General features: G+C 43.4%; 1 protein-coding gene across 4 annotated transcripts in view; it reads right to left on the reverse strand.

The window, feature by feature from the left end:
• Positions 1-489: 489 nt before the first annotated feature.
• HEATR4 (HEAT repeat containing 4) overlaps positions 490-20,565 on the reverse strand; it is a 35,152-nt gene continuing 15,076 nt past the window's right edge. For all 4 annotated transcript variants that reach the window (XM_083398239.1, XM_083398237.1, XM_083398238.1 and 1 more), the window contains 9 exons: positions 20,194-20,312; positions 18,210-18,390; positions 15,764-15,833; positions 13,883-14,072; positions 11,785-11,863; positions 10,264-10,435; positions 8,143-8,204; positions 4,358-4,574; positions 490-739 (listed from right to left, as the gene is read on the reverse strand). In XM_083398239.1, the coding sequence (XP_083254365.1) occupies positions 4,380-4,574; positions 8,143-8,204; positions 10,264-10,435; positions 11,785-11,863; positions 13,883-14,072; positions 15,764-15,833; positions 18,210-18,390; positions 20,194-20,312 (1,068 nt within the window). In that variant the 3' untranslated portion in view covers positions 490-739; positions 4,358-4,379. The remainder of the gene's footprint in view (positions 740-4,357; positions 4,575-8,142; positions 8,205-10,263; positions 10,436-11,784; positions 11,864-13,882; positions 14,073-15,763; positions 15,834-18,209; positions 18,391-20,193; positions 20,313-20,565) is intronic.

Consider the following 20,565-nt stretch of genomic DNA (forward strand, 5'->3'; position numbering starts at 1 on the left):
TCCTGGGCAAGCACCTGGGCAAGACCTGGAATCTTGAACTGCTTGGAGACCAGGGTGGCATGCAACAATATTATTACCTAACCACTGCATTCACCTGATGTGAAGCGGACACGGAGCAATGGATCCAAACTACAAGAAAGAAGATTCCACCTAAACATTAGGAAGAACTTCCTGACAGTAAGAGCTGTTCGACAGTGGAATTTGCTGCCAAGGAGTGTGGTGGAGTCTCCTTCTTTGGAGGTCTTTAAGCAGAGGCTTGACAACCATATGTCAGGAGTGCTCTGATGGTGTTTCCTGCTTGGCAGGGGGTTGGACTCGATGACCCTTGTGGTCTCTTCCAACTCTATGATTCTATGATTCTATGATTCTATGATTCTATGATGTTGTTCTGATAATCCCATTCAGTAACACTCACACTTGTGCAGATTATTCATTCAAGAAGGGGAGTAATGGAAGGGTGAAGGCAGGGAACCGTGGTACACAAAAACATTTGCTTTCATTTTAACTTTTAATTTAATTGAAGAATACTGTTGCACAGGTGTAAAAAATCAAAGCCAGTAAATTACTACAACTTAAAAAAGCATAGAAATTCATTAACAAATATATTCTTGTTGTAACTTTATCTAGCCATCCCTCTGATCCATTAATTTTCTTCAAGAGTGCACTTCTGCTAGTCAATCAGATGAAGCTCCCGAAGTATTTGAGAATGACAGAGATGTACAGTAATGTCCCTCTGCATCTGGAGACAAAATAAACAGTGTGATGTTTGGGATATATGAACGGAGCTATAGCAAGGTTTCTAGAGACTTAAGGCAAAACACTTGTGCCAGTGTTTTTGTTGTGCCAGTATTGTTGGCAGTGAATAAACGCCACTGAACACTGCAGACACACTCGCTAAAACTGCCAGGTCTCCTATACGATGCTAATAGTGTATTCCTGAAGCTTCGTTTTCTTAGGCTTAATAGTGTTGTTTAGCTGAGCTTATTCAGCTGTGCCCGGTGAGGCCAAAACTGGTTTCATACTACAGTTTGTTTGTTTTTCATCTTAGGTAGTTCTGTGCAGTTCTCACTATAAAGTCTCTTTGCAAGAAAAAAAGAAACAGGGAAAAATCACTTCACTGCAGGAAAACCGATAATATGAATCCACTGTTTTTATTTTATTTATGGGATTTCTACCACTTGATAGTATCTATCAAGAGCCATAAAACCACACAGTGTGATGTAAAACAATAAATCCAGCTTGACAACAGGACCATACTCTAGAAATCATTTTCTTAATACCCATGACTAATATGAAAAGGGGTTGCATGAAAAGACAGGAAGAACTGAAGTGACAGTTAAGAATTTCTGAAGGAAAGGTAGAAAGGGATTTAGTTAGTTAGTTAAAATATTTTTACCATTTTTAAGCTGGAAAAGACTCCCAGCGTGGTTTACAATAATATGATCCCTTGAAATTTAATAAACAATGTGGGGGATATTGTTTCATTTGTTACTATGTTATGCATTTTTGTGTTTTTATATTGTAAACCACCGTGTGACCCCCGGCTGAAGGGCAGTATAGAAATTTTAATAACAATTCCTTTTTTAGGGGCAGTGATGGATGCTAGCCACCCTGATTTTACACTGTTCAGCATGCCTAAACTTATTTTAACCAAACACCATACCTACTCTGCATAGGATTGACCAGTAAGCTCCTCCAAGGTTACCTTTGTTTTTGAAATGAGATGCTATGCAGAAAATATCACTCTGACTGCATGGTTGATCATCCAGTAAAGTGTCCAAGGTGGACAATAAAGTTTCTATTACCCTGGTTTTTCTATTACCCTAATATCCTGTTTTTCAGGCCAAAATAGTTTTTTGAAACTATGTACTTAGTTCTAAAGCTGGCATAGTTGATATTTGAATCAACAATGACAACAATTTCATGGTCTTAAGTAAAGAATGGTTCAGGTTACATCACTATACAAAAAGTAAATCCGCGAAGCCCTGATTCCAACAATACAAATAGGAATATTGTACAGAAATATTTTATTCATATTTATGTGTATGTATTTTAATCTAAAACTGATACTAAGAGTGATAACCAATATTGGTCATGTTCAGATTAGACCCACTGAAATAAGCTACAGTTGTACCTCGAAAGCCGAACGGAATCCATTCTGGAAGTCCGTTCAATTTCCAAAACATTCGGAAACCAAGTCGCGGCTTCCAATTGGTTGCAGGAAGCTCCTGCAGCCAATTGGAACCTGCATCAGATGTTCAGGTTCCAAAGAACGTTCGCAAACCGGAACACTCACTTCCGGGTTTGCAGCGTTTGGGAGCCAAAACATTCAACTTGCAAGGCATTCAGGATCCAAGGTACGACTATATTTACTTTCAATGGGTTTACTCTGAGCTAGACAATTCAGAGCAGGCAGAAGTGTTTGTACTCTTTTCTAATGAAAGTACATATGAAACAGACCTGAAATCTAGACTGACTCAAATAAATTCTTCTGACCCCATCTGAATGTAGTTCTTCCCTCATTGCTAACAGAAAGTGCAGCATATTAATTGTCTCCGTACACATTCACTGGAAACATCAGTATTGTATATGATTGAACCTATTATGTCTTCCTTGTATTTTCATGGTGGGTTGCAATATGGATCAATTTAGTCCATGTCATTTCTGAAACGTGAAACTGAAAATGCACCTTAAGACTAATAATTGCCATGGGGCTTTAAATGTAGATGGACTGCATTTCAATGGAGCACTGGAAGTGACTTACAGCACATCCCTAAGCATTTGTACTCAGATGTGAGCTTCACTGAAATCAATGGGCCTTATTCTTGCTGGGGAATTAAATATATGAATCCCTGTGGGCCCACATGTGTGGGTGAACAACAAAAGAATCATCTGGGTGCCTAGATTCAAAAAGCACACAGAAAGCCCCAAGAGAGTTTAAAGCACAAAAGTCAAGCAGCAGTGTAGCATTAGGAATATAGGTTGTTAGACCCCTCTTATCTCATTTACAATGCTCCCACTCTTTCTACCTCTTTTGCAAAGAACAGACCACACACTGCTAAGTAAGTTTTAAATGCTTTACTTACAGATTCAAAGGTCTGGTACATGCATTGCTCCATGCAGTTGTAAGGAGGACACAGGCAAAGTATTATTGGGTAGAAAATACAGCTAGTAGTTTCAAACACATGCTCTAAGCTTGAGAGCAAGCTTACACACATCCTCCTTTGTTGGTTACATGGTGGAGAGAGAGAGAGAGGAAGAGGAAGAGGAAGAAGAAGTAGAAAGCCTCACTTCCTCCCTCTCCAGAGGAGAGGTGGAGTGACCTAGCTGAGTCTAGGAATACAGCTCTCTTTTCCTAAATCCCTTCATGCAGTAAATAACCCTGTGCTTGCCACTAGCTCTATGTTTGCTAGTTATGTTTGACTGCAATTTCCAATAATTCTCTTCGTAAAAGTGTGCTTAGAATTACAGGCTTAAGTACAGTGGTACCTCTGGTTGCGAACGGGATCCGTTCCGGAGGCCCGTTCGCAACATGAAAAGAGCGCAACCTGAAGCATCGTATCTGCGCAGGTGTGCGGTGCGATTTGGTGCTTGTGCACATGCGCAAAGCATGATTTAGCACTTCTGTGCATGCGCAAGCAGCAAAACCCGGAAGTAGTCCTTTCCAGTACTTCCAGATTGCCGCGGGACGTAACCTGAAAGAATGTAACATGAAGCAAACGTAACATGAGGTATGCCTGTACCTCTCATCCAGCATCAAAAACTTGGTAATTATGCAAATAGAATTAAACTGAGGGGAAACTCCCACTAGTATGCAGGAAACAGGAAGCCTGGTAAACATTCAGTGAACATAGTGGTAAAACTGAACCCAAGTTGCTAGCAACTTCTGCCCTTCTCTCCTTTTAAAAAGGGGAAAATGTGGGCATTACACACAGGGTGTGGTAGCTTTGCCCATTTATTTTTATTTCTGAAGGGCTACATGAGCACATGTGGACATGACCTGTAGGTCATGCAATAAATACACCATAAAACTTTAGGTTGTTTTTTTAAATTAAAAAAACACAGCTCCTTAGTGATGAAATATATTGCTTTGCCTGGCCACTATCCCATAATAGGTACCCATCTAATGCAGAAGTATTACCAGTAATGTAATAGATGTGTGGCAATACCAGCAATGCTGGAAATACACCCTGAGAGAGCTGAAACTAGATGCAGAAGTAAGCTCAATGATTCAAAATCCTGTAGAGCTGGTTTGACTAGAGACCATGGTGGAACACATACACCAATTAACAACTGTATTATGATTATTCTGCTTCCAAATATCTGAAAAGCTATTTTCTGTCCATGACTTTTGTACCTTGTTTCCCACAGCAGAAGAGTCAGCTGAGTGGCTGACTAGTAAATGGATTCTGAGCAGGTTTTTTTGTTTTTGTTTTCTTGACCCTGGATTTTTTCCGCTTCTCTGTGGGTGCTTTTGGTTTCTTGGCACATCCTGCCTTCTCAGCATTGCGCATTTTCAGTGCTTCTAAGAAGGCTCTTTGTGTCCATGGGGTTGGAGGGATTCCCAACCAAGGCTGAAATACAAGTAGCAAAATAAGATTTGACTTTGCAAAGCCATATACAGATTCATCTTATCTCTTTCTTTGCAAATAATAATTAAACTAGAGAAAGGCTTAAATTGTTCATTTTTAATATTTGCTGTCAATTTTCACATATATTATGTAATGTACACATACAGTATATAATAACATCTAATATTGCTGTTTTTAAAATCAGTATCAGTAATATGCACAAATTAGCAATGCAATTCACATTACATGAAAAACAAACTTTCCATTGATTTCTCCTAACCCTCTAAATGCAAAAGGCTGCGCAACATGATACAGTACTTGGCATGTCCTACTTGCCCCTAAAGGACTTACTTTAGTAAACATGTTTAGGATTCCAGTAAAAGTCACAAACTGAGCTACTTGCATTTGAATAGCTCAAACTGCACAAGTTGGTGATTTAGGCAGCAATTATGTGCATGCTTACAAACACAGGATTTACTTCTAAATAAGTGCACATAGCTAAAATGTATTTATAGTGACTTAAATTATTTGTTGGTAAGTGCCTGTCCTTCTGAGGTCTGTGTCTGCAATCTAGGGAAGCCTCAAAAACACCTCATGGGAATTACTCTTTCATATAAGAGTGACTGTTTATTCTGCTATTATCATATGATTAAATAATTTTGCTGTAGATATTTCACTGGATACATTTTAAATAGCATTAGTATTTATTATTTGTTGAGCAGCTGTAGTTACTTTTATGTCATTGCCATTATCTATGTTAAATCTGGCTGTATATGATTTGTTAATATGGCAAAACAGCATCTTGAGACACCTATGTGGCTTGAAGCCCAAATTGAACCTCTTTTGACTAAGAGGATTTATCTCCAAGTAAATAAATATGGGTTTAGAATTCCGACCTAATGCACTAAACACAGTTACTCAAGAGTAAGGCATGCTGAGGTGAGCTCCAGCCTATGGCTGTTTGCCCGGAAGTAAGGTATCTTGAATTCAAAATAATTACTCCCAAGCCTCGGCCTATAAAGCGAGATGAGCGCCAAAACCGGAGAGTCATCTGTGACTGGACTTAACTGTCAGGGGTCCTTTACCTTTAAATCTGATTTACGATGCAGCAGTAGCAACCTGCTCCACCGTGGTATCTTTGCAAAAAGTTAAGAGTCGCGTACAGCCTAAATTTCAAATCGGGGGTGCGTGTGTGATGATACATTATTGGATCCCGTGGTGCCCTGCTGCTTTATTGCGATTGTATGTTATGTTTTTAATAGAGCTTTTAGATTTTTAATTCTATTATTATTATTATTATTATTATTATTATTATTATTATTATTATCATCATCATCATCATCGTTCAATTGTTTTTAACGATTGTTTTCCCCCTATGTTTTTATGTGTTCTTATTTTATGGGCGAGTTGCCCTGAGTCCCTGTTAGGGTCAAAGGCAGAGAATAAATATAAGAATAACAATAAGAATACGATTTACACTAGAACGTAAAATCATTCTATCCCTTCGTATCTCTATAATATCCTTGTTAGAGAACAAGGACCCAACTTCCGTTTCAGACCGAAAAAGCCCACTAGGGCTAGAGCGGCGCTTTCTCTCACCGAGTCTCTCTGACCCGTTGGCCGTGCGGGAATCCCAGGGCGGAGCTACGTACGAAGCGGCACCGGAAGGAGAGGTCGAAAAGCCTCGCTCCTAAGCCGGAAGCCGTCGGCACGTGTTGGCCGGCGCTTCCCCATCCCGGGTGCAGGCATGGAGCAGCTTCACCCGCCACGTGTGTCCGCGCTCTCGGCCTACCGCTCCGCCGTGCAACTCGGGGAGCGGGAGCTGCCGCAGCGCCCGAGGCACGGGCTGTCCGTCTCGCTGAGGCGCCGGAAGGCCAAGAAGCGGCTCTCTAAAAGGGCGCTGGCCGCCGAGGACTGCGCGGAGGCACCAGGGGCCGCGAACGGGGAGCCGCCCAGGGATGCTCGCCCCGTCCCGGATGCGGCCGTGAAACTTGCGAAGAGACGGAGAATGAATGCGAACTCCAGGGATGCGGCGGCCTCCAAGCGTGAGCGCGGCCTGGCAAGCGGAGAAAGCCCTGCTCCAGTACCCCATAAGGCGAAGAAGGCGCCTTCCCCACAGCGTCCTTTTATGGGCTGCCCACTCCAGCGCCTCCTCCAAGAGCTGGGGCAAGTTCAGCATAGCCGGCAGCGAGCCGCCAAACTCTTCGAGTGGCTCATCGCTCCCACTTCGCCTCGTCACTTCTTTGACCAGTACTGGGAGAAGAAACCCCTCTTGCTCCAGAGGCACAATCCAGGTTATTACCAGGGCCTCTTCTCTACAGCAGAGTTTGATGCCATCTTGCGTGACAGCGATGTTCGGTTCGGTGTCAACTTGGACGTGACCAGCTACGAAGATGGGAAGAGGGAGACGCACAATCCGGAGGGCAGGGCGCTGCCAGCTGTGGTGTGGGATTTCTACAGGAATGGCTGTTCCCTCAGGATGCTAAATCCCCAGGCTTTTTCTTTCACCCTCTGGCAGTTCCTCTCCATCCTGCAGGAGCGGTTCAACAGCATGGTGGGAGCAAACACTTACTTGACCCCTGCTGGTACGCAGGGCTTTGCTCCTCACTATGATGACATTGAAGCCTTTGTGATCCAGCTGGAAGGAAAGAAGCATTGGAGGGTTTACAGCCCGAGGAAAGAGGCGGAGGTGTTGCCTCAGTTTTCAAGTGACAACTTTAGCCAGGAGGAGATTGGAGAACCCATTCTGGAGACTGTATTAGAAGCTGGAGACCTGCTCTATTTCCCCCGGGGGTTTATCCACCAAGGCGACTGTCTCCCAGATGCACATTCACTCCATATAACAGTATCTTCATACCAGCGAAACTCCTGGGGAGACCTGTTAGAAAAGCTCCTTCCTGCAGCACTGCAGATGGCCATTGAAGAGGATGTGGACTATCGCCGTGGGCTACCCACAGACTACCTGGAATACATGGGAGTCCTGAACTCGGATGTTGTTGATCCTCGCCGAGATGCCTTTATGCAAAAGATCAGAACACTAATAACCAAACTAATAGATTTTGCACCAGTTGATGCTGCTGTGGATCAAAAAGCCAAGGCTTTTCTTCATGACTGCCTCCCGCCAGTGCTGACTGAGAGCGAAAAGGCATTGAGTGTGTATGGACATCCAGCACGGTGGGAAAATGGAAATGTCCAAAATCTTGATGTCCAGTTGAAGAAAAAGACACAGGTACGGCTGCTTCAGTACGGAATTGTCAGATTGTGCAATGAAGGAGATGCCACATTGCTGTATTATACTGCAGAAAATTCAAGGGTGTACCACAAGGAGGAGCCCAAATACTGTGAAATAGAGCCTGAATATGCAGACGGTATTGAATTTTTGCTTTCTTCCTATCCAAAGTATGTCAGTGTGGAAGACCTTCCTTGTGCTACACTGGATGACAAAATTGCCTTGGCCACAGTCTTATTTGAGAAGGGATTGTTGATTACTAAGAACCCTCTGTTGTCTGTATAACATGTTAAGTATGATCAAAATAAATGTGTTGGAAGAATACTCTTCTATTGTACTTACTAGAATATTTAAGATAGCAGTCCAAACCTCTGAGAACTTCCTGCTTGGACATTGAAAGCTTTCTGAATAGAAAGAGAGAGAAAACCTGTTAGTTTAACTACAAACAGATTGATGCTATCTGCCTATTAAAATGCAGAATTGTGTACATTGTACATCTGGTCCAGACTCAGCCAACATGACACCCTCCAGATGTTGCTAAGCACCATCTCCCTTCTGCCCCACCTGGCATAACCAATGCCCAGGGATGGTGGGTGTACTCTACTGACATTTGGATGCCATCAAATTGGCTACAACACTGTTAATTTGTAAGCCAGCTCTTTTTTATTTGTAGATCAAATTAAGGGTGATGAAGACCTTCATTTCAATGAAGTTTGCAGAAGTGTAAATACCGTATTTTTCGTCCCATAGGACGCACCTAGTTTTTTTGGGAAGAAATAAAGGGGGGGAAATGTCCTTTATTCCCCCCCCCCCAAACCAGGTCGGGGAAACCGAACCAGGTCGAGGAACAGCGGGATGGTGGCGCTGCGCCTCCTTGTCCCCCGAGCTTGTGGGGCTGGCCGATGTCTGTCCAGCGCACGGGGCGCTCTGCTTCAGGGTGCCTTGCGCGCCGGGCGGCAGGCTGATATCCGCAGCATAGAGAGCCCTACGGGAACTCCCGCAGGGCTGCCTAGGCTGCGGATGTGTTCCCGAAGCACCGGGTGCTCTGCTTTCAGCGCACCCGGCGCTCCGGGAAGCTAGCTGCTATTCGCAGCCTAGACAGCCCTGCGGGAACTCCTGCAGGGCTGCCTAGGCTGCGGGTGTCTTCCTGAAATCTGGAGAGCAAGGGGTCGGTGCGCACCAACCCCTCTCGCTCTCCAAGCTTCAGCGAAAGCCTGCATTCGCCCCATAGGACGCACCCAGATTTCCCCTTCATTTTTGGAGGGGGGAAAGTGCGTCCTATAGGGCGAAAAATACGGTACGTTTCTTTTCCTTTGGCAAAATAAGATCCTCCAATATTTAAATATAATAAATACAATATTTCTAACAGGGATGTTTAAATTGTGTGTTTGATTAGAAATTAAAATATACAGTGACTGTATCTAATACAACTAGTAGCCATTGATCTGTGTGCACACAGAAATATGACTAGGTGACAGTTTAATTACACAACATTTCTATAAATTCATTGAAGCTAATCCTACATATTTTACAGGTGCAGGATCCTAAACTGTTTGAATATGGAACACTTATTTCTGTAAAGCAAAACAAAACCTACCAAGGATAGTGAATGTTTTTTTGTTTTGGTGTAGATAAGCATTTCAACCTGACACATAGAAGCTAAGCTGTCAATTAAAAGCAGTGTTTTAGCACAATGAGTACATCAACACTGGATTTTTTAAAAAGCTGATCAAAGCAGCCTTAGCAAAATGGACAAATTTCAATTCCTCATACACTTATGTGGACAACTTCATATCTATAGGACCTACTCCTACAGCTATACTTGACTTTCTGTGAAATGTTGTTATTACCCATCCTTCATCATAAAGCCCTAGAGCAAGTTGCAGGAACAAAAAAATGTACAATTTAGTAAATTCCTCCCAAAAATGAGGTTTGCATCCAAAGCTGAATTTAAATGCATTGCAGAATATATGCCTCACCTTTGGCAAGAATCTTTTGTATCTGTGCCTTGAACTAAACTGAGAATGCTCCTGATTCTTCCTTTGAAGTGGAATTGCCTTACGTCATATGTCACATAGAATCATAGAGTTGGAAGAGACCACAAGGGCCATCGAGTCCAACCCCCTGCCAAGCAGGAAACACCATCAGAGCACTCCTGACATATGGTTGTCAAGCCTCTGCTTAAAGACCTCCAAAGAAGGAGACTCCACCACACTCCTTGGCAGCAAATTCCACTGTCGAACAGCTCTTACTGTCTCTTACTTGACAGCTGTGTGGACCGTCCCTCCCAAGAGTGTTCTCTGGATGGTGAACCAGTACTGGAATCAGCCTGCCAGCCAGATCCAGTTTCCCACCCCTACTTTAAAGTTTGTGCCGAGCACCCTTTCTGAAAAAAGAAAAAAATAAATACGCAAAAGCAAATGAGCATTCTACCAAACTGCTTTCCCCACCACCCTGATTTACCGGTGAAAATATCTTGAACAACATCAAGGAAGATGTCCCTTATTGAACTGTACGCAAAGACGTCTCCCTTCTCTCGATAGATGCGGTGGGCTTCCTGCCACGTGTTCTTTCTTATCTCCTTAATTTTGAGCACTTTCTCAATTACCAAGTCTTTTTGGCTTAATGTGGCAACCTGCGTCAGAAATTGTTATTTTTATTAAAATTACATGCCACTTGTCATGTAAAAACTTGTCCAGGTGGGGCACAATGGAAACAAACCAAATCCAATGTACTAAAACAAAAAATACAACGATCAGTAGCCCAAAGATTAAAATTCTCTAGTCTTGGGGATGTAAGACTAAAGGTGAAACTAATGCACCAGCCCTTGTAGAAGGGTAGATCACTTGCCACTAGGTGCTCCATTCAGCAGAACTTACCGTATTTTTCGCTCTATAAGACGCACCAGACCACAAGACGCACCTAGTTTTGGGGGGAGGAAAACAAGAAAAAAAATATTCTGAATCTCAGAAGCCAGAACAGCAAGAGGGATCGCTGTGCAGTGAAAGCAGCAATCCCTCTTGCTGTTCTGGCTTCTGGGATAGCTGCGCAGCCTGCATTCACTCCATAAGACGCACACACATTTCCCCTTACTTTTTAGGAGGGAAAAAGTGAGTCTTATAGAGCAAAAAATACGGTAATTCTAGTTGACCAGATCAAAACAATAAGCTGTTACCTAAATAGGGACAGAGTGGGGCAGATCTGTATTTGGAGAGTAGGACTGCTAAATGTTTTTCACTTTCATAACTGATGTCTGTGTCTGCTTTCCACAATTCCTTCTGGTTTATATATTGACATACATTGCCTCCACTTCTTTTTCAGGGGCTGGTAGGAGCCAGTTGTGATGTGAAGAATTAGTAATGGTATGACTGGGCTTCAGAGAGCCTAGACAGTTGCATTAAGACTGCCCAGAGCCCTGTGTGCCCTAACAAGCCAGAGCTTAACTCTTCAGTAAGATTCCTAGTTTCCTTAACCTCTAGAATGTAAGACTAGAGCTGAAACTAACACACTAGTCCTCCTAGAAGGGTAGAGGGACAAAAAGGAGCATTACAGCTAATTGCTCTATAAGCTGCTAGATCTAAGTGCAAGAAGCCGTGTGGTCCAGTTTTCACAGAACCATGCCACCTCCAGAATGAACATGAAGATTTTATGTGAAAGTAAGGGCACTTCCAGATGACCTATTTATTGAGCATTTGTCCTGCAGCAAGATTAGATGATAATGGCTATTTTAATTAATGTTCATTATGATCTGTTTAGGGAGATAAGAGGATGTGTCAAAGCAAGTGGTATCTCACAAGTGCTATCAAGTTTAGACTTCCTCCATTGCTTACTGCAAAAAGTCTGATTTTAGGGGGAGGGGAGTACCCCCCATCAGCTATTATTGAACATCCTTAGACAGGGGGAGCATTCATAATATATTTCTGAATTCTTTACTCCTACAAAAAAAGAATCTAGTTCTTTCTGCTAATTGCAGTTTTCTCCCACCTTATTCTTGATCATCTGAATCGTTTCGTGTTCCTCTTCCTGTTCAAAATTGAAAATCTTCACAGCACGGCTCACTTCCCTAAATTGGAAACAGTGGACGGTGTGTTATTTACATGCTTCAGAGATCTCAGATGAAAGCCTGGCAGAGGAAGGAGTTCTGTCAAATCAGTACACTAGCCATCTTCTATTTTCATTTTTTCATTTCACTTTCAATTTGTATGCTGCCTTTCTATATTATTATTCACAAGGCAGTTTACAGCAACAAAAGGTACACCAAAGAACACAGACCTTACAATAATCTGATCCGATACAAAAACATCATAATAAAACAATAAATACAATACAATAACTTCTCTCAGTCTATATTTCCTATGTGCATACAGCTAGCACCTTATTCTGTGAGATATCTGCAACAGTGTAAGTAGATCCTTCTGCCCCTGCAGCAGTGCACAGTGCTCGGGTTGCAAACAATCTGTTCTGGAGGTCTATTCTTAGACCAAAGCGTTCTTAAACCGAGGTGCGCACTTTCCCTAATGAGGCCTCCCGCCGCCGGTGTTTGGCTTCCAGGGCAAAGTCCGCTAACCGGAATGCCTACTTCTGGTTTGCGGAGTTCACTAACAGGACCCTTCGTAGACCGAGGTACAAGTGTATAGCTAGAAAAGGCCTCCCCTACCGGTCCTTTGGGCTTATCTGAAGCTGGTTCATGCTTCCACTTGCCTCCTTATGTCTGCTGCACCCTCTGCAATCCTTGTGATGCAATACAAGGGGGAGGTGGGTGTAAGAGACACTAAAATCTGTCTTTGCCATGAATATTAGGCAGGTTCGGGAAGAGATGGGTATTGGTACCACAGACCTGGAGTGGCACTTGGTCCAGACATTCTGGCAAAGGCCACCAATTGCAACCTTACACTGCATTCTTCTGTACCACCCTGTGATCTGCTTGGCCTGTGCAGAAGTTCATGGGAGAAGGTTATTAGGGTAGGTGGTAAAAATTATAAACTGCTGAAAAAACAGATGTAGCTAGAAATTCTGGTTGGTTGAGGCTTGGAAGGAGCACATGACTACTTAGAAGAGGGGAGTGGGGTGAGGAATGGATCAGGTTTAAGTATAGTACTTCTCAGAAGTAATATTTATGTTTACAGTGAAAGTTTCAGTCCCATCTAAGGCACTTGAAGGCCACAACTCCAGTTCTCAAGTTAATCATGAAAGTAGGCTCTACTGTTTCTTAAAGCTCTGTTTGGATACTTTTTAATAGTCTAGACTATGAGTTTTATCCAATGCTGTCTGTGCACAAGTGAAACAGACTTCTGCAGCAGAACTTCACATCACACTCCTCCCTGAAGCCTTCCACATGCCCTCAAAATTCTGCACAAGTGGGTTGGGGGTACATCTGATACAAAGTTAGATAGTCATGGGGTGTTTATGAACAAGGTAAAAATCTGCAAGGCCTTGTATCATACCCTGCCAAATATGCCCTCAAAGCTTATTCTGTTTGTGTTACTTAAGAACAGCTAGAGCTTATTCTGGACTGCTAATTCTGAAGCCACTCTAGTGTTAATCTGAGATGTGCTCATTGGAATACCTGTAAGGAAAGAAACAGAATTACAAGCAAAAGCTAAAAATTAACTCATGATGGGGTTGCCAGATCATATAGGCCCTGACTCCCTAGCTACATGTTTGGTGTGTGAGAGAAGAGGACCAACTTATAAGTGTAGTTCCTCCATGTAAGGGGGAAATCCTGACTCACTCAGGGGACACTCTTAAGTGGAGGAGATCTATACAGTGGTACCTTGATTCAGGTTACATACGCTTCAGGTTACACACTCCGCTAACCCAGAAATAGTGCTTCAGGTTAAGAACTTTGCTTCAGGATAAGATCAGAAATCGGGCTCCGGCGGCGTGGCAGCAGCAGGAGGCCCCATTAGCTAAAGTGGTGCTTCAGGTTAAGAATTTCTGGGTTAGCGGAGTATGTAACCTGAATCGTATGTAACCTGAGGTACCACTGTAAAGGTATTGCACATCTGCCAAGAAGAACCCAGGAGAAGGAAGTGGTTTTCTAAATACATAAGTTTCTCTATTTAGGAAACAAGGGACTTACTCTTTGACCATCTCATTTGGCTCCATAATCATTCTCTCCAGCAAAGTAGCCCGAACTGTTTCATCCTTCATCTTGAGGGTGATGAGACTACGACAGGCTTCCCTTCGCACCCCGGGATCTTCTTCATAATGAAGGGCCCAGAGGAGAAGTTCTTTCAGGTAAGGACTTGCCTCTCCTATCTGACCCAGAGCTGACAGAAAACAAAAGAGTTTCATTTCAGCATTTATGCCAGGAAGATGAGGCAATGATCCAAGCACCCCCCTCACCTCAAGTTCTACATCCTACACTCTGAAACAAAATGTTACCCTTCTCCCTGAAGTGGAAGGAAGGAATTGCCTTATCGTGGGAATCTCTTTTGTGCTTCAACCTTCCTTGCAGCACAAAACAGATTATACCCAAATCATCTTTTGTAAATGCAGGTATTATTGCTGATCTTACTCATCTCTTTTTTTGGAAATCAAGCCACTGTTGACTTATTAACTCAATCACAGTCCAGGATTGTGCTCCTGGACATACTGTTTTTGGCAAAGTGTTAAATTAGAAAGCAGGATGCTGACTCTTTTAATGTGAAATTTCAGCAGCAGGAAAACACTTTTGAGGCATGTAAAAAGTTTGTTGTATCTGCTCACTAAATTCTGGTAAGTATGCTAGCTGTTGCGGTATCAGATAGGATGTTAAATATGGCTAGTTATTTTTGCAATCAAACAGCAGCTGCCTCTGGGGCTGACCTTTCCTCCTTTGCTGCGGTTCTGAGGAAAATCCTTTGCCTGAATGTGTATATCAGAGGTGGGAAGCCTTTTTTTTTTTTAAGCAATCTTCCAGGGGGCATGTACCAGTGTTGGGCAGGATAGAGGCAAAAGTGGGTAGATAAATTAATGTAAATTGCACCTTTCTACAGTACACTATTTTCTACAGACACTCTTCTCAATCAGGAGTCACTATCAGAGGTCAAGAACACTTTGCAGCCAAGTGAAAACATTCAAGGGGGGTGGGAAAGAAGGCTAGTGCAGGGACTGGCCTGGGAAGAGACAGTGTGTTTGGGAGAGGTTATGCTCTGGGGAGAGTCCCAAGGATTAGACAGAGAAGCTTGGCAAGCCACATTTGGCTGCTGGGTCCAAGGTTCCCTGTTGCTGCACTATTTGCGTTGAGAGGAAATCCCCAATTGATACTAGCAGGAGGCATTTCTTCCCAGTGCAAATACTAGCTTCAGAGAAGGGATTTCCCTCAGGATCACAACAGGCGAGGAAATGGTTACACTCGCCAACCATGACTTGTTGTGATTCTGATCATCATATCCTTCCCTTGCAGCTTTGATTTGCAGTTTTTAAAGTGTACATATTCAATGCAAGGTTGTAATTAATGGCATATCCAGCTTGGCCCCAAGAGAATGCACCAAGAAGTCTCTGGTTGAAATCACTTAGCAGTTATCTCAAGAGGCTTAAGCAAGGCTTAAGCAAGAAGCTTTGCTCTCAACATCAGACATATGCTACAGATATAAATATACAGATTAAAATATTCACTTATCCTACAGGGCTGTTAAAAAGATAACTGGTGAGAAACTGGATTTTAGTCCGTGGAAGCTGATACCATAATAATGTGATAGTCCATAAAAGGCCACAGAACTCTTTCCTGTTTGTTGCAGCAAAGACAGCTACTTCTCTGGAAACAATATGAGACAATATGAAGTGCTAAATGCTTGAAATATGCTATGTAAATGCTAACGCAGGATTATCACTAGTCTTGGGGCTGCTTCAGTCCTGATGATTAAAACATCCACAAATGAGGATCAGCATTTTTAGTGGAACTTGAACATCCCCATACTTTTTACAGTTTGGTTCTGCACATGAGTAGGAAATGATAGGATCCTAGCCTGTACAATACCTTTGATAGCTAGAGTCTTGATTTTCCAGAGAGGGTCAGTCTGCATTATCTTAAAAAGGCACCTGAGCACCTAAGAACAGCAACAAGAAAAAAGGTATTAGTTGACAGAACCTAGTTTGCATATTGTTTTAAATGGGATGGTTCACACCAAATAAATTACAAGACTGCCCCAATAGGGAATTCCAGACTGTAATATAAAGGCAGCAGGTAGGCACGATGTGGAACCCACCAAGCCAAACATCGCCCATCAGTTGTGTACTGTAACATTTTTGCAGGGCAGACAGGTAGCTCATTCAATTCCATTGTCTTAAAAAAGCCATCTTTGCATTATGTGCAGTATTTTCTTTTCCTGTCCAAGCCTCAGAATAATGAAGGAGGGAAACACAATAGCACATTTCTGCTTTCATTCACCCCATCAGAAGGTGAAGTTTTTAATATTTAATAGGGAATATTTATGGGAAGTTTTTAATATTTAATGTTTTATTTTTTTGTCTGCTGGAGGCCACGGCAACCCAGTCGGATGGGCGATGTACAAATTATAAACATTATTATTATTCATCATCACATTCCTTTAACTTTCAATGGTGCTTAGAAGGTCTTGGCAAACTGTGCCTATAATATTTTTAAAAAATAAAGTATGGGAATGAATAAATAATAAACACAGCTTATATTATTTTATTATTTTTAAGCACAGAAAATACAGTCTATGGCGGGGTGGACTTTCAGAGACAGCTAACAGAAGGTCCACAAACCAGATCAAAGCCCCCAAGCAACTTCAGCTGAATTCACTGGCTCTACCAAACAATACTTTGGAGATGTAGCAGAAATGTTTCCCTGGGATGAAACGGGATTGAGCTGGGATACGGAGCCTGTGGCCCTCCATATGCTCTTGGAGTACAACGTCCATCACCTCTGATCATTAGCCATGCTGTTTGGGACCAACAGGACTTGGAGTCTAACAACATCTGGAGGGCCACAGGTTCTCTGTCTCTGGACAAGGGACTTTAATATAGATCTTGGCCCTAGGACCCCTGACCATTAGGTCCAGTTGTAGCCGACTCTGGGGTTGCGGCGCTCATCCCGCTTTATTGGCCGAGGGAGCCGGCATACAGCTTCCAGGTCATGTGGCCAGCATGACTAAGCCGCTTCTGGTGAACCAGAGCAGCACACGGAAACGCCATTTACCTTCCTGCCGGAGTGGTACCTATTTATCTACTTGCACTTTGATGTGCTTTCGAACTGCTAGGTTGGCAGGAGCAGGGACCGAGCAATGGGAGCTCATCCCGTCACGGGGATTCGAACCGCCAACCTTCTGATCGGCAAGTCCTAGGCTCTGTGGTTTAACCCACAGCGCCACCCGCGTCCCTGATCCAGCTCAAATTGCATGTAATGAAGTCTACATCAAAAGGAATAAGAACAGTCCGATTGAATCAAACCAAAGGCCCATCTAGTCCAGCTTCCTGTACTCACAGTGGTCAACCAGATGCCTATGAGAATCTTGGAAGCATTACCTGAATACAACAGCACTCTCCCATCTTGCAATTCCCTGCAACTGGTATACAGAGGCACACTGCCTCTGACACATGTATCATGGCTAGCAGCCACTGATAGCCTTATTCTCCATGAATTTCTCTAATCCTCTTGGAAAAGCATCCAAGTTGTCGGCCACCATCTTATGGGGGTGGTTTCATAGTTTAACTGTGTGTTGCTTGAAGAAGGATTTTGTCTGTCCTGAATCTCCCATTAATTCAGATTCTTTGGAGGGACCCAGGTTCTAGTATTAGAGCAGAGGGAGAATCATTTCTCTTCACCCATTTTCTCCACATCATGCATCCAGGCAGAACCCAGCCTGAAAAAGCATCACAATGTAGACGTAGCGTTATACATCCAGATGCGCGCCTGCATTTATACCACATCTACTATGCATGTAGAAGGTTGGTTCTCCCCAAATAATCAGTAAGGAAGATGTATTGTTCCAGCCCTGGACTAGCGTCTGAAGAATAAGTCTCTGAAGAAGCCACCCAGGCTGCATTCAAGAAAGGAGTTTATATTGATCTCTGCATATAGGGCTTTTGCCAGTCATTTTGCTGGGACTGGCCCAAGAACATTTGGCACCTGAGGCAAACCACAAAATAGCATCCCCCCAGGGAAGAAGGGGTGGGTGAAGATCTACATCAGGAATCAGCGGGAAATAAATGACCACTTTGGGAACAAAGGGTGGGAGAAGACCAGCAGTGCCTCCTATTCACCAAGCGGCTGATGCAAAGGAGGCATGGAGGGGGTGCTGCCAAGGAACAGCACCCCAGCTGTCTCTGCCACTGCAGCAGCATCAGAAGGCGATGCATTGTTTGGAGGCTGAATCTGCTGTCCCTGCAGATCCCGCCACCTGAGGCAGTCACCTCACCTTGCCTCGTGGGTGCACTGGCCCTACATTTTGAACACTCACCATCTCTTCTTTAATCTGAAGTTCTCCAGCTGCCCAGCAGGCTTCTTTTCGAACTGCTACAAAGTCGTCAGTGAAACACTTTAGGAAGCCAGGGAGCAGCCTGGCCGTCATGAATTTCAGCCACCCAATCAATGAAAGAGCTTCCACCCTCATCCGGACATCTCCTCTTTTTAGCTTCTCCCTGAGGGCACAAGTGTGTTCTTAATGAACAATGGTTGAACTCAGTTATTAAGTCCTGGTCATAAAGACTTCTTTTGAAGTGAACGGCCATTAATTATAACAAGTGTTAATAGAATCAGCAACAGCATAAACCCCCGTGTTCATGAGCTAGATGTGTTTAGCACAGGCATAGGCAAACTCGGTCCTCCAGATGTTTGGGACTACAACTCCCATGATCCCTAGCTAACAGGACCAGTGGTCAGGGATGATGGGAATTGTAGTCCCAAAACATCTGGAGGGCCGAGTTTGCCTATGCCTGGTTTAGCATAAAGAACTGCAAGGGTAATCATTGTGGTGCTGTCCAAATGTTGGGCCCATCAGGACCAGACAGCATGGCCAATGGTTAGGGATGATGGGAGTTGTATCCCACCAACACATGGAGGGCACCACTGTCACTCCCACGCTGAAGAAATCTTCTTGGAGCTCCCCAAGGCAAATGGAGCAGCAGGTTGTGTCAATTAACAGTCAGACAGAGCCAAACCTTTCATTGGTCACAGCTCTCCAACCTCCTCCTCGGGACACAGGAGGCCCCAGCACAGAATCAGAGGCTGATCAGCCGCTGAGTCTGGGGGAGTGCAGGTGCCCACAGGTGCAGGCTCAGTCAGGCTGTTGCCCTCCTCAAGAGAAAATTGGTACTTGTGAGTAAGATGCTCCTCATTAACAGATGAACTCTTTAGGCAGCCTTAATGGCCTGCAGCTGCGCTCTGGGTTCCAATGTAAACACACCAGTGTAATTGCACCAGTTGCCTGATTTGAGTTCAGGCCCCAGTGTCTTGACCTTGGACTGATTCTGGATTTTGCCTCTCATGTTGCCCCTGTGCACTGCCTTCAGACAATCAGATCAGTTCACATTATGGAGCAGAGGATCAATCAAGCTTTAGTTTATTGCATTTAAAAGCATAACAACAATTGTTATTAACTTTATCCTATTTTGTTATTACTTAAGAGCATACTAAGGGATGACACAACATTGATGGCAGAAAGTGAGGAGGAATTAAAGAACCTTTTAATAAGGGTGAAAGAGGAGAGTGCAAAATATGGTCTGAAGCTCAACATAAAAAAATGAAGATCATGGCCACTGGGCCCATCACCTCCTTGCAAATAGAAGAGGAAGAAATGGAGGCAGTGAGAGATTTTACTTTCTTGGGCTCCATGATCACTGCAGATGGTGACAGCAGTCATGAAATTAAAAGACGCCTGCTTCTTGGGAGAAAAGCAATGACAAACCTAGACAGCATCTTAAAAAGCAGAGACATCACCTTGCCAACAAAGGTCCGTATAGTAAAAGCTATGGTTTTCCCAGTAGTGATTTATAGAAGTGAGAGCTGGACCATAAAGAAGGCTGATCGCCAAAGAATTGATGCTTTTGAATTATGGTGCTGGAGGAGACTCTTGAGAGTCCCATGGACTGCAAGAAGATCAAATGCATCCATTCTTAAGGAAATCAGCCCTGAGTGCTCACTGGAAGGACAGATCGTGAAGCTGAGGCTCCAATACTTTGGCCACCTCATGAGAAGAGAAGACTCCCTGGAAAAGACCCTGATGCTGGGAAAGATGGAGGGCACAAGGAGAAGGATTGCTCTGCCCATCAGTGAATATGATATTTCTAACATGCATATGGATCTCTATGTGTCTCATTTCAAATGCCATCAGACATTATTGAGGTCCTCTGTTTCCAATGCACTGTCTATCTGCATTTCAGAATCTTGCAATGGAAATGTTTTGCTAGTGATTGAGATGTCTTACCACGTTGCACGGCTCTCACCTGAGTTGATCATGGACTTCTTTCCCAAGTTCCAAATGCCCCAAAGCCTTGGCAGCTGCCTGGCGTACATCAAACTTCCAATCTGTCCACATGAGCTGGACAATTTTGTTTTTTAGGTCCTACATAGAAGAACTAAGAGTAACTTTAGGCAACAGATAAATTGACGCTGAAGAAGACAAAGGTGAAGATGATCATTAAAAAGCATTTATATACCGCTTAATATTTTTAAAAATGCTAAGCAGTGTACTACATAAAGACAACAAACAATGTCATTGAAACAGAATGCAACATAAAACCAGTGTCCAGGCACTGGTTTGAAACAGCCACGCCCTCTCCTGATTCAGATGTATCAGAAACAGAGCCCGAAATCTC

This window comes from Podarcis tiliguerta, assembly GCF_965153285.1.
Source record: "Podarcis tiliguerta genome assembly, chromosome: 1".
In the NCBI taxonomy this organism is placed as follows: Eukaryota; Metazoa; Chordata; class Lepidosauria; order Squamata; family Lacertidae; genus Podarcis; species Podarcis tiliguerta.